Source organism: Puntigrus tetrazona, chromosome 23 (genome assembly GCF_018831695.1).
Source record: "Puntigrus tetrazona isolate hp1 chromosome 23, ASM1883169v1, whole genome shotgun sequence".
Classification (NCBI taxonomy): domain Eukaryota; kingdom Metazoa; phylum Chordata; class Actinopteri; order Cypriniformes; family Cyprinidae; genus Puntigrus; species Puntigrus tetrazona.
In genome coordinates this window covers 9572441-9586447 of record NC_056721.1, presented here as the reverse complement: position 1 = coordinate 9586447, position 14007 = coordinate 9572441, and the positions used below count along the sequence as shown (strand labels likewise).

At 37.3% G+C, this 14007-nt stretch overlaps 1 protein-coding gene across 1 annotated transcript; it reads right to left on the bottom strand.

The window, feature by feature from the left end:
- Positions 1-9011: 9011 nt before the first annotated feature.
- Positions 9012-11155, bottom strand: LOC122329090 (neuropeptides B/W receptor type 1). The gene is made up of 2 exons (XM_043225295.1): positions 10935-11155; positions 9012-10633 (listed from the first exon to the last, which is right to left on the bottom strand). The coding sequence occupies exon 2, from the start codon at positions 10600-10602 to the stop codon at positions 9625-9627; it is 978 nt and encodes a 325-aa protein (XP_043081230.1). The 5' UTR covers positions 10603-10633; positions 10935-11155; the 3' UTR covers positions 9012-9624.
- Between the last annotated feature and the right edge of the window lie 2852 nt (positions 11156-14007).

Below are 14007 nucleotides of genomic sequence, written 5' to 3'. Positions count from 1 at the left end.
ATTATATTTTTTGTATATGCAAAAGTACGTAAGATACAAAGCTATAGCGTTTAAAAGTGCTTTTGACTCTTCAGAGTCTCGTTGCCTTGTAAACAGCGGCGCCTCATGGGTATAGTAGCTAAATGAAGTCATAATCTCTCCTTGAAGTGCAAATGCACCGATTTAAAACAGCTCCCATCACCACAACAGTCAGTACACATTAACATACAGAGCGGTGTTAATAAGAATGCGAATAAAGACCGCAAATGTCGAGTCTTTGTAGATATTTGATCTTTGCAGACATTGAACATGAGTAAAATTATGTATTTTAGTAAGACAATAAAATAACACTAGTGGTGTTTCAGATGTTTTAGGATCAAATTCACACTGTGATTCCCTTTTGTGATTATATTACCTTTTACATTAAGTAAATCAAGTTAATCTGCAAAAGGAAATTACACATTGTACAGAGCTCCTCTCTTACCTCCTGAGGTCGAAGACAGTGACGGACTGATTTTACAAAAGCGTTTTTGAGCTATTGCTGCCACCTACCGAGAATAATACGGACTCGGGATCAAGCAGAGCTCCGACAGTAGTTTGGCGGGGACGTGATTGACAGGCTTAAAAAAATTAAACCATATTACTGCTCACTTCATTGCAAACGGAGACGAATACATCTGACCTGTTCAGTTTTGGCTAGGTTTTATAAATGAGATGGGTTTAGACAGACAGCTATCTGGCCAACTCTATCACGAGAAGGTTGAGATGTTGGCATATCAAACTTTTTAAATGCAGTTTGGACCTAATATACATCCAAATCAAAAAGCTTTTAACATAAAATTTACATAACGATCTATAGTAGAGTTTTTTGTTTAAATGTAATAATATTCTGAGAGCACATATTAAGCTAAATGTTTCTAAACTAAGCAAATCTACATCAACAACACAAAGTCCTTAGCCAACCACTGAGGGGCAGTAAGGTAGTTTCATTTAGCCTCTTTTCAAGAGCAAAATATTATAGAAACCAGTTCCATTTAACCATTGATCAATAGCAAAATAATATAGGACTGCGCGCTATATCGTTTCAGCATAGATATCGTGAACATGGGCTATAGTCACAAGCGATGTTTAGTATTGGCTACTGATCGTTATATTTATACTGATTGTTTTCTTTGCTCACACCGCGTCTAAACCGTGGCAGCTTTGCATAGAAATCCATTTTAAATCAACTCAGCGTCAGAGATACCGAAAGGGATCACGGGCCACGGTTACTTAGCAACGGCAGACGCCAAGAAAGGGCTATCTCTCGAGCGATTTGGAAAGGAGGAGAAAGCGTGCGTTTTACACGCGTTTATAGGCGCGCCATGTGAACGACCCCAAAGCCTGTAATCAACATGTAGTTTAAAAGCTGAAGTGGGACGAGAGGATACATGGCATAAGGAGCATATACTGAGCATAAGAACACCATCTGGCAAGCACTTCACACCACACTGACAGAAACAAATGTTCATAAGATCCTTCACTCCAGCATGTTCTGAGCTGGCCAGGATCAAGGAAACATGCTCTCAATCCCATCACAAAACAAACTGATGAAACCCAGAAATCAACAGTTTCTTCAAATTCCCTCCTCTTCCCACCTGTCTGTTCTGACCCTTCACATAATTTTATCTGACTCCAATCTTTTTGATTTTAGTTATATTATATTTAAATGTAACTGCTGATCCCTCTAGTTGTGATTAAATTTGTATCATTAATTAACTATAGTACTTCCTAGTTTCCATTTATCGTTCGTTAGGAGTCCTTGTTTGGCCAGTGTAACGCCTACCGGGAAAAAGCAGGGGAAAATAACCACGAGTGTTACGACGATGTTTCTCGTTGAAAACTTTTACTGGTATCGTACACAATCACATTACATTTCACAAATCAATCACGAAAGCAACTCCATCACCGTATAAAACAGACAAACCCATTTTTTATATGCAAACTGTTCCATACATTTGTAAATGTTTGTAATTGAGGTAAAATAAAGTAACTTAAAGTAATAACTGTATAGTCTCTTATACAACGCATAACAATTATCAAATGTATAACTGAATGTAACACAAAATATGTGCATCTCACTAAATTTGTGAGAAGGGAAATCACATTGCAGACATGCGCCTCCACACTCGGCAAACAGCACAATTGCAGCGAATATCACTCTTTCAACTACTAATATACCGGTTCATACTCTTTGCACGCATTATAAAAACACACAATGATGAGTTTACACATATATCACAGTAATACCTGGAAAAAACAGGGGGAAATAACCACAAGTGTTACGACGATGTTGCTCGTTGAACACTTTTACTCGTGTGAGTAACTCTCGCGATGTCACAACACTTCCTCAGCAGGCTCTGGGTCGCGTGAGGAAGTTCTCGCGATACTCCCCGCAAAGGTATATTACCACACCCCATCAATTGCTCCCGGAAGAATGGATGCTTTCACTTGGTAATCGCTGCCCAATCAAACCGGCACCTACACCATTATTTTCCCCGACGTTCACACACACACACACACACACTCCCGAAAGAGCCGCCAGTGTTACATAAACTACTGAATGGAATGAAATATATATCGAACCAAACCAAATATATTTCCATTTGAACAGAACCGTTACCATGGCAAGCTTGGTCCATTTTAGACCCATCCCATTTAAAGTGAACACCTGTTACACCAGAACAGACTCACGACACATCTGGGCTAGTTCAGGTCTTAGTCAGCGGCTACCCTGTAGATCACTTACCTTACTGCAGCCATTTCCTCAATAGACTCAAAAAGAGTCATTTTTATGAGATTCCTAAGTAATAGCATGCTAAGCCAGTTTGGTGGCCAGATATCAAGATTTCAAAAACCCCCGGCTCCGTCCATTGATCGTTGATCTGACTCACCCTAGCACACCAACAATGCGGAAACCTCAGAAGTCACTAGAAAAGTTATTTCAGACTATATTATAAGTTAACCAAGATTAACATTTATTTTGCCAGGCAAGAATAGTTTCCAAATTGGTATAGTTCGTAGACATTTGCACAACTGATCAGCAGTACAAAAATAACACAAAACAAAATAAAACAAACATAAATGGTCTCGAGAAAAGTACATAGTATGGTGTATGGGGACACACACCACACTACGGGCCGATCTGACTACAGAATAGCGCCCTGTTGTGTTTTGTCACTTTCCTTATATACTCAGACCAGACAAGGAGATCCCAAATTTAATGGTATAAACCTTTTTGTGTTTAGGTTCCCGTGCTCCAGGTTCACACCTTGCTGGAACACTTTCAGAGACCCAAAAGGAGGACACACGTCCTCCTCAGCATAACACAGTTCTTCCAAGTTCTTAATCTTTCCCATAATATAAGTGATTACCAATTTATCAATCTCACTGAGACCTTTCAAATGAGACCAAACATGAAAGTGAAGAACAATAGGTTCACAAGACACATGACATATAATGCCTTATTTCTAATGAACTTTAAGCCAAGTCTTTTGGGCAGAAGGAGGGTAATCGGGAAGAGCAGAGGTGAGGAGGGTGTGATAAAAGCAACAGGGAGGGAGTGTGTTTACTCTCTTTTTGAAGTCCTTTGGTTCTTTTGGATGTCCCTTCTCAGATTAGTCTTATTGGTCTTATTTAGTCTTACAGGTTTTTGATTCAGCTCCTTACAGGTTCTTATTGAAGAATACTTGCTTTCCAGAAAACAAGCCTTTCCCATCACCGGCTTAAACCTAAGCATCATTCAATTTGGTCCACTTATTCGTTTGTGGACTTTGAGGTTTGAAAGCAAGCACACATACTTCAAATAGTGCAGAAGAAAACTGCATAACTTTAAAAATGTGTGCTGAAGCCTTGCAGAAAGACACCAGCTATTACAAGCATATCTTAGCACTGGTAATCTCTTTCCACCAATAACTGTAGTAGAAAAGGCAACAGCCTTTCAGATTTTGGACCTGAAACTACCTTAATTACTCATGAAGCAACAGTAAAAGGAACCAAGTACCGAAAAAAACATGCATGTTGTTATAAGTAAGGATGAGGATGGGCTTGAAGTTGGTAAGATTATGATGACACTCACCTAGAAAAATTCAGCAGTCTACTTCATCACTGAAAAGTGTAAGGCGTTGTGTATGCATGATGTATTGTCACTGTGTGAACAAAATCAAGAACAGTTACCACTGTATTAATCAGGAGCACCTTCTTGATTATTACCCTCTACCTCAGTATTCAGTCGGTGACGTGAAAGTAATTGTTCTCCACCATACATTTCCTTTAATGTAGAATGATGACTATTCTGAATGATGACCTGAGGAGCATCATCCTGAGAGCCCAGCAGTCAGCAGTGATTTAGAACATCCTTGCTCCAGTCAGTCAAGTCTGGCCTCACACTCAAATCCTGAATCAAGCAGCTCAGAAGACTGTGGCCCATCCTCCATTGTAAAAAAAACATGGCCAGAGACATTTGAGGTGCCATGGACCCTCATGCCTGCAGACATTCGTTCAGCAGTTGCTGATGGCAAGAGGCCTTCACCGGCAGCAGATGAGACAATCACAGGCGAGACAAAATTACTACATGGCTGTTCTTGTCATGTTAAAGCGAACAACCAGAGTACAAGTTGGTAAATCAGAGGGACATTTTACATTGTATCTCCACAATCAAACCTAAATCCCACTTTCTCTGAATTGCTCAAACAATATCTAATGATTATAAAGCTCACTGTGTATTCGGCTAATACAAACTCTTGCTGTGCTGATCGAAAAAGCTGTATCTTGGCCCCCGTCTGCAGCTGTTTCACAACATGGAGGTTTGAACAAGAACCAAATGTTTATTTAGCGATGTAATGAACAAGCAGGCTTGTGACACGAAGCTGGCAGAACAAGTGTTACAATAGATTAGCTAGCTTCTGAAAAGAGAAAATGCTGTTGCTTCAAGCTAATATTTTACTGTGTTAATGTACAGTTCCTACTACAGGGCAAAAACATGCCAAGTGCTCTAACTGGTGGTTAACAACCCAAAAATGAATTGCAGGTCTGTTCTGGTGATAACACAGCCATGTAATCGTGCATAGTTCAAATATCAAAAGAAACAGCAATCAAAAGAAAACTATTTAGGAGAAAACGCTCGTATTTTATGTTGCGCCCAATTAAACGGTTTTGTATTTTAGATTTTAAATTGGGCAAATGCCAACATAGACAGGTAGCAAGACACTAATTTAAATATTTATACTATATATTATATTGTTTTAAGAGCATTTTTGTTTATAATAACCAAACATGTTCTTTGTGAGCATGAAATCTATGCTGCAACAAAACCAGCTGAGAACTAATAAACCAATGTACATAAAGATGAATTTGCTGATTTATATTTCAAGCAATAAGAATTTAATCTTACTATTTGGCCATGCTGAAATTGTTTGGGTGTCTAAATAAAATATATGTGTTTTTCTCAGTCTTGAGTGTGAGCTCCTTATTTTTAAAATAGGCCAAAGCCTGATGTATGAAATGACTCGTATGTTTCATTTCAAAAAACATTTTTCTGACTATTATTTTATGGCAGGTAACAGAGTTAGCTTTGTAACCCGTACATGCAATTAACCGGTTGTCCTCTATACACCTCTATATTGAGCTCTTCAAGCACACACACTTATAACGCTGACCCCAAAAACTTATTCTCACCTGATAATCACATACATGACCAGGCAGTTCCCCACGAGCCCCACCACGCACACTAGACGGCAATGACGTGATCTTTGCGCCCTAAGGTAAAGGTTCTTCTACAACATATAGATCACTCAAATTGCCCTGAAAATGCGAGTTGTTAGACATCCGTTGGACGTCGGATAACTCGAGAAGCTTCATCGTGAAGAAAGATACTGTTGAGGAGAAGATAAGAAAGTAACAAAAACTCATGTATGTCTCGAAACAAGCAGTTTAACAGAAGAAGTGAATAGGGTTTAAACGACGCCTACACCCATTAATATCTTTATATCCTCTCTGAAGAAGCAGTGTTGTGAAGTACTTACAGTACTAAAGTGCAGATCAACCTTGAAGTGTGTGATGCTCTTCGGTGAAACTGAAGAGAGATGGATCCATCTTAAACCAAGAAAAAAGAAACACTTTTCAGCTTAAGATTTCATGTTCGGTGAGACGAATCTCCTCACTTCGGTCTGTTCACTTCTCGCACATTGTTACAGTAATCAAACATTGCGCGTGCACGTGAATGTGTGTGTGTTCGGTCGAGCGTGTGTGTTTACAAGTTTAGCTCCAGGGTTTGTTGCTACACTTTTCATTCCTTGTTGAATATCTCAACATGGTGGAACACACATTGGCATAACCTATCCACGATTCAATGGAAATCTTAGTCTTTGGGTAAAAAACAAGCAAATTTAATTCCCTACATGTCTGATTTATAATAGGCCTATATGATTGACTTAACGATATTCACAACCTTTTAAAAATGGTAAAAAATTAAATAAAAATGTAAAAATTACAAATTATCCAAAACAAAAATTATTGTTAAAAAATGAATTACTACTAGAAAGACTTAATATTTGGTGGTAATGATGTGGGAGCAAAGTATAAAGTTCTTTTAATTGTAATATAGCAATGTCAATACAGTTATGTTTGCAGTGTTTTAAATAATCTTAAGCCTATCTAAAGAGATCCTGAGGCATCCAGCCAAAAGTACATTACTATAATCAAAGTTATGAAATGATGATCTAGCTTTTCAGCGTCTGGAATAGGTTGAAAATTCCCATATGAATTTATCAAACGAAAATGACTTGATGTAGTCTTTAATGCCCTTGATGTAATCCGCCATCTTGGAAAACCATCAAATTTCATCTAGAGGAAATATAGAGCTGTGTGTTTTCTGCATAACGATGAAAGCTAAAGGCAAATAATCCTTGCTAAAGGAACATTTACAGTGTTTATTGCTTTATACAGAGGAAAATTGTCCCCTGCTGAAGGGCATTGCACAAGATTCGAAGCTGCAACCTTTTTTTTTTTTTGTGGAATTCACCATGCTGCCTTGCTGATCATGTGAAATATATTGTATGGACGTTTTAGAAGAATGAATTCTGAACAAAAACCACAGGTGGATAAGGTGCAGCACTGACTGAGACAGAGATATTCTAATGAAAATTATGTGGACTATTAAGCTAACCATGTGTCTTCCAATGACACCAGTTATTTAAACAATTAAAATGCGCATAAATATAACAATGCTTTCGAAATCACAATGCATGACGTGGTAGCTTTACAGTTTAAAATGCTTTCTTTACCCTACATGCTGCTCGGTATATAATGCACAGAGCTAGATGAAATACTCACATTTAACCTTGAGAGGAAAATTTACAATGCCTTTGCCAGTGCCGTCTTATTTACACTGAAAGCCTTTACTCATGGCTGTTAGTGATGCAATATGACAGAGAGAGAGAGAGAGAATATTTATGGTGATGTTGTGCTGTGGGCTACAGAGTGTTTATAAGGCAGCACACACGGCTAGCACTACTGCAGTTCGGGGTAGAGATAAATGAGGGGATATTTTGTATCCCGGTGGAGAACACTCACTGAAATGTGAGGCAATCATTTTTCGACCTGCACTCACAAAAAAGCAGCTCTGAAAAGCAGAGGTTGGAAAACTTAGAGCGGTGCCAGGGAGAAAATGAGCCAATGAGCTGGAGAGGAAACCGAGATGATAACGGTGACAGGCAAGAGACAATGTGGTGACAGGTGGGGAAGAGACAAAAAGTATAAAAACAAGTAATGTGAAATGGACAGTGTGGATTGTTCATTTGAAATGCTTTCTCACCAAGCCCGTATATTTATAGATATGTGCGTGTCCCAAAGCAAGTGTGTTTAGGCAGAAAAAAGGGGCATGCTGGATGAATTTCTTTTTCTATCAAAAGAAATTTGGTATGTACACTTAGACAGACACAAAATGATCCTGTCTATGAGAATCACCATTACATTACAATTAAATGTCCTCCAGTGCAATTCAGTGAGGACTAATAGCTAATAGAAACGCTTAGAAAGTCTGAGTTAATGAAACACACTGAAAAGCTCAAATAAAGCTCAATTAAACCGTGCTCTTAAGAGTTCCACGTGTTCCATGTAGCAATCATTATAGATTTGAGAGGAAAACAGGGGGAAATCGTATCACGCTCACTAACTCACATGAGAAGTAATGATTAAACTTAATCAGCATATCATGCCCATTAAGCCACCCTTTCTTTAAAAAAAAAATGGCTTTTTCAAGTGTCTTTAGGATCACTCAAATTTGTTTTTCTTTTTTATGCTACTGAATTTAACCTGAATGAGAATAATGAGCTTATAGTTGATGAGCCTGTCAGCAGCAATGCAGATTTTATTTTATTTTTTAGAATTTTAGTGTTTATAATTTTAATTGTTTATTCATTGATTGTTATTCTTTATGGCCAATAGATCAGTTTAACTGAAGTTAACAGACTTTGGATTTAATATATATATATATATATATATATATATATATATATATATATATATATATATATATATATATATATATATATATATATATATATATATATATATATATATATATATATATATATTTGTAAATGCTGACTGCTCTGTCATCAGTATAATGGCTTTATAATTCATGAATATAATTAAGAGAATATGTTAACGTCATGAAAAAGTTTAAATGACAAGATGATATAATCCTGCCCTCTTCTGGTGGTATTAGGTATTGTTACAGCAGTTTATTATGATCTATTCCGTCGCTGGCACGCTTGTTAATCTAAGGGGAAGGACATAAATACCCAGTTATTTTCTTACATTCAGTTTGAAGCATTTTCATTTCAACTTCATGCGCACCAAAAAACACAGGCTACTTAGGAAAAATAAATAAATAAACGTAGCCTCCTTAACGGTGCACTCTTCATGCATATTTATTCATTATCAACATTGAACACAATACAAGCAGCATCATTTTATGCCACAGGAGGCGACAGAGTTTCACTTTTAAGCTTAGCCTATACGTAAAGCACTCCCAAACCACATAGCATAATAAATAAATATAGTCAAATATTTACACAAGTAATCATGCTTTGTACATAAATAATCATTTACACTTTAAAACAAGATTTGGTTTCACTTTATTTACAGTGTAATTATACATTACTGAGTCATTTTAAATGCATGTAATTACTATATAGGTTAGGATTAGGTTTTCGTTTATTGTTATTATAATAAGTACATGGAACGTGTAACAAAGACACCTTAAAATAAAGTGTTAGCTAATTTAGAAATCTGTTAATGAATGAGTGTTAATGAAATTCGTAGCATACAGTATTTTTTTATTGTGCTAAAATCAAAATGGTACTAAAGCTACACAGAACAGCGATACATTCATTAGGCTACTCTTCTGCACCACTTCAAATTTAAATGCTGATAAGAAAAACTGTGTCGAAACTAAACGTTTTACAGTGCATGAAATTAGACACTTGATGAGCCAAGCTGGTTGTTTTAAAGTGCGCCATGCCTTTTTGAGTTCAAATGAACACTTTTATGATTTGATGCTGTTCAAATCGAACCTCGTTGGTCGATTTGTGTGGAATTGATTCAGCACTCCAGCATTTTCTTAAACGCCTTCCTGAAACTATCGTCTAAGAACGCGTACAGGAACGGATTGAGACACGAATTGGCGTAACTCAGTCCCGTGATAAAATAAGATATACCTATGACCAGAGGAGTGGTGGGCAAGTCTGAGGTGAGGGCGACCACCGTGCTCAGGTGGAAGGGTGTCCAGCAAAACAAGCAAACGGCAAGAACCACGAAGACCATCATCGTGACTCGTTTCTTGGCTTTGTCCAACGCCTTTCCGTTTAAGTTGATGCGCGTGCGTCTCAGCTTGTAGAGCATCACGCTATAAAGGATGCATATGGTTGAAACCGGGACGACAAAACCGATGACCAGCGTGTAGATCCGACTGGCTTTGAACCAGAAACTCTCAGGGCTCGGGAAACTCAAAACGCAGCTCTTCCGGCTCTCCTTGTCGTCGGGACTCACGTAAACGCCGGCAAAAACGGTGAAGGGCATCACGATGAGAATGACCAGAGCCCAGATGCTCAGGCTGACCGTTTTGGCTAACCTGTAGGTCCGGTGGGGCATCCGTTTGGAGCGCAACGTGGACACCACGACCAGATAGCGGTCCACACTCATCACGGTTAGGAAAAATATGCTGGAGAAGATGTTGTAGTGATCTACGGACAGAATCAGTTTGCATAGAATCTCTCCAAACGGCCAGTAGTTTAACAGGTGCTCGGCTATATTGATGGGCAGCACCAGTGTGAAAAGGTCGTCAGCGATGGCCAAATTCAAAATGAACAAGTTGGTGACGGTTTTCATTTTAGGCGCCTTCAGAATCACGTAAATGACAGCGGTGTTGCCCGTGAGCCCCACAGCGCAGATGACCGAGTAAATAACCGGCAGCCAGATGTAGAAGTCAGGGTAGAGCATCCACGCTGGAGACGTGCAGTCGGTTTGGTTGTAATCCGGAGCGGTCAGGTTGCATGGCCAGAGCATTGTTTTATTCTCCATTGTGCCTTTTAATGTCTACTGAAGGCAGAACCTTTGAAGTAGAGTACGTAAAAGTTTATTGCAGAAGCAAAACAACATGCAACTGTTTTCTGCAGAGAAGTCGAAGATTGTCACCGTTTCATTGATCGCTTACTAAATAATAAATCAATAGAAATGGCTTGTATATATATTCGTAGTTGTTCTAGTTTACCTTTTTAGTTTACGTTAAAAAAAACTGTTATGCATTTAAACGTTTAAAACGCAATAGAGTTCTGGAACGTAATTGTATTTCATTTGCACGAAGAATAAATTAATTGGAGTCAACATAAAAGCAAAAAATTTAGTCATCTTACCTACAGGAAACAGCATGCAGGATCCTCTGCCGATGTGCTGTATTGGTATTCAATGGACACTTTGTAGTAAACGGCAGAGCGCGGCGCTTTCACGAGCTCGATTTCACTAACGTGTGATGTAAGACAGATCCTTCACCAGTCTCTGATGCCATTTCATCTTTTATTGTCCAACAGGAAACACAGTAAGTCCCATGAAGGCCAATGTGTGCACTTAGTCTTATGAAATTAAAAAAAAAATGTAAAGAATGAACAGTAAAAGACCAGTCAGAACATAAAAGCAAATGAATATAATACATGGAAATGGAGATATAAGTGAATTAAACAATACAGCAAAATATCAACGAATAAAGTGGTCAAAGCGGATTTAATCTTTATGCAAAAGTACAAAAAATAAATAAATAATAAAATACTGACCTTTGCAATTTTGATATATGTGAGTGCATAAGTCAAGAGTATAGTGATGTAAAGCCTTGTTCCTGTAGGGGATGAAATGTCAGCATGTTCAGGCCATATTTTAAGGCTATTTTTAACATAGTTGTTGCCATAGTGATTTACAAGTCAACTTTTTTTCCCTCTTACAACCCTCTTATGCAGATGACTACACACTTCAGGAATTCATTTAAATATATTGTTCTCTAACATCAGCTTGTTACTCTGCTGGAGCTTTAATCTTTCGTACATTATGTATGCAGACACCTGCTGATATGACGTATGTGGACATAATTAAATGATTCATTATTTACATTTTTTTTGCAATGCTATTTTTACTTTGAGCTAATACATTAGTCTCAATTTATGCATTTGACTTTCTAAGAAGATAAGAAGCACGTAGAGTCTACGTGAAGTTCATTTTAGATTATTTTAAATTGAAATTAACCGTGGCAGTGTGCAAAGCATCACTGTTGACGTCAGTTTTTGCAAAATATATTTGCAGTTGTCAAGGTAAAGTGTCTGTAGGTGAAAAAAAATAATATCTTCTTTCAGTATTCACAAACGGGGCTTTCAGAAATCACTTATGTTTTATGTACGGCAGACCCCATATGTAGTGCCATTTTCAAGTTCATTCTATAAAATTAAGTAAAAGCACTTGTGTGATTTAAAGTAGCTTTCACACTGTAAATCAGAGGCCATAATGTTCTCCCTGTGGATGCATATATGTTCTGATTTAGCCATGACAAATTATCAATCAAGGTAACACATAAAAAACAAGAAGGGCCATTAGTAATATGATAGCAACACACATGTCAGAAAGTCTCAGTTTCTACCTCAAATGTCAACAAAATAAATGAATACATTTAACATAATAGGAGTAAATTGGAGTAAAATAGATGCTGGGCGTAGAGAGCACTTTAAACTTAAGGCCAAAAGAAGGAAATGGATTTTGGGATGATCGATGGACAGGGGAAGGCTGCCAATAAGGAAAACAGATTGTCATGACTCACAACTTGAAGATCGATTTTACTTAGAAGTGGGTGTTGGTGAAGTTTTAAATGAGGGAAGGTTAATTGATCACCATTTAAAGGTTAAAGATATTAAGGTACCATATTCAGACTATGGAAACTATAGTTATTTTTTCATGAGCGGTAGTGCATTAAGTGTAGGTTGTTGTGTGTAAAAGGTAATTATTTTACATTAAAACAAATAACCTGTAACGCATGTTTGTTCCAATGTGCAATTAAGAATCTGAATCTAATAATCAAAACCAAGTATCCTAAAACTGAAATTAAGAAATGACAAATATTAATTCATTTACAGTTTCATGCAGTGTTAGCAGCTGCATCAACCAAATAAAATATTAATTGCTTATGCAAGACAGTTTGTTTCTGTTATATTAACAATGCACTGCTATCTTTGGCTCATTTTTACACCATTTCAATCAATTAAATCTCATTTGTGCAAAGTGATCCATCACATCTGAACCATTACAGTGAGCCCAGGTTGTACTCTGCTTTGCATGCATTGATTAGCCGATTCAGTGCTTCAGCCTTTTGTTCAAGCGGCACAGACCCAGCAATTTTACTTACATTATGTGTACCAAAACCACTTTAATACGACTGTTTTGAAAAGTGGCATCAAGGGCACCAGCAGCACTAAAAAGCCCTTTGCTTTGAAATGTGACATATGTACTTTTTAGACTGTGTCAAAACAGATTTGACAGCAGTTGTGCTTTAATACGTCCTGCCTCAAGGGTGTTCATTCATATAAAAAATGAATCAAAGCAGAATAAACGAAATCAAATTACTAAGGGAGCATCAGGAACACTGTAATTGAACAAACTACACCTCATCATCCACCTCACCATCTCTGTTTTTCTTAACATCTAAAGTCAGCTAAACAGAAATGCCTGCAATGACTATGCTCTTTATATATGTGTTATTCTCTGTGGTGTCAGTCAGAAGAGCTTTGATCTGTGTTAAATTTTTCCTCACTGCCTCTGCGCATTTCTATATGGAGTCTGATTTGAATTTCTCTTTTGTCCAATTACAGACAGTATGGTTTGTGATCTCATCATGCCAGCTGATGCTGTTCAGATACTTTTATGTTGAGACGAGATGGAAGCTGTTTCTATTTGTTCTGTCTGGAATCCAATTTTCAGTCAAGGCCCTCAAGTTAAATGCAGAAGAATAATTAATCTAAAAAAAATTATATTTTGTCACCATTTACCACGTCATTCCAAACCTGCATGACTTCTTCACTCAAACCCAAAATGTAATATTTCACAAAAAGAAAAAAAAACAACTGTTTTTCTCTGCAGAGGAAAAGAGAAACATTACAGTACATGATAATTTTATTACATTTTTTTTGTCCCTGTGCTAAAGTCAGGATTTTTTTACAATTCAGAATTAAGTGACAGGTTATAAAATGTCCTTATTTTAAAATATTTTCTGAATAAGTTCTATTTATACAATAAAAACAGTAAAAACTCTTCAACTCGCTTCTCTTATTCTGTGTGAGATAAACATGTGGCCCAGCAGGATGACCAAAGTGCCTGTAATGATTTAATTTTTACACATGCATTATTCAGTGACTATGCACACATGCTTCAAAATAAAGGTACTTTATTGACATCAAG

Bases quoted from the DNA above. Each gene is read 5' to 3' on its own strand.
- LOC122329090 (XM_043225295.1), bottom strand. From the start codon at position 10,602: ATGGAGAATAAAACAATGCTCTGGCCATGCAACCTGACCGCTCCGGAT.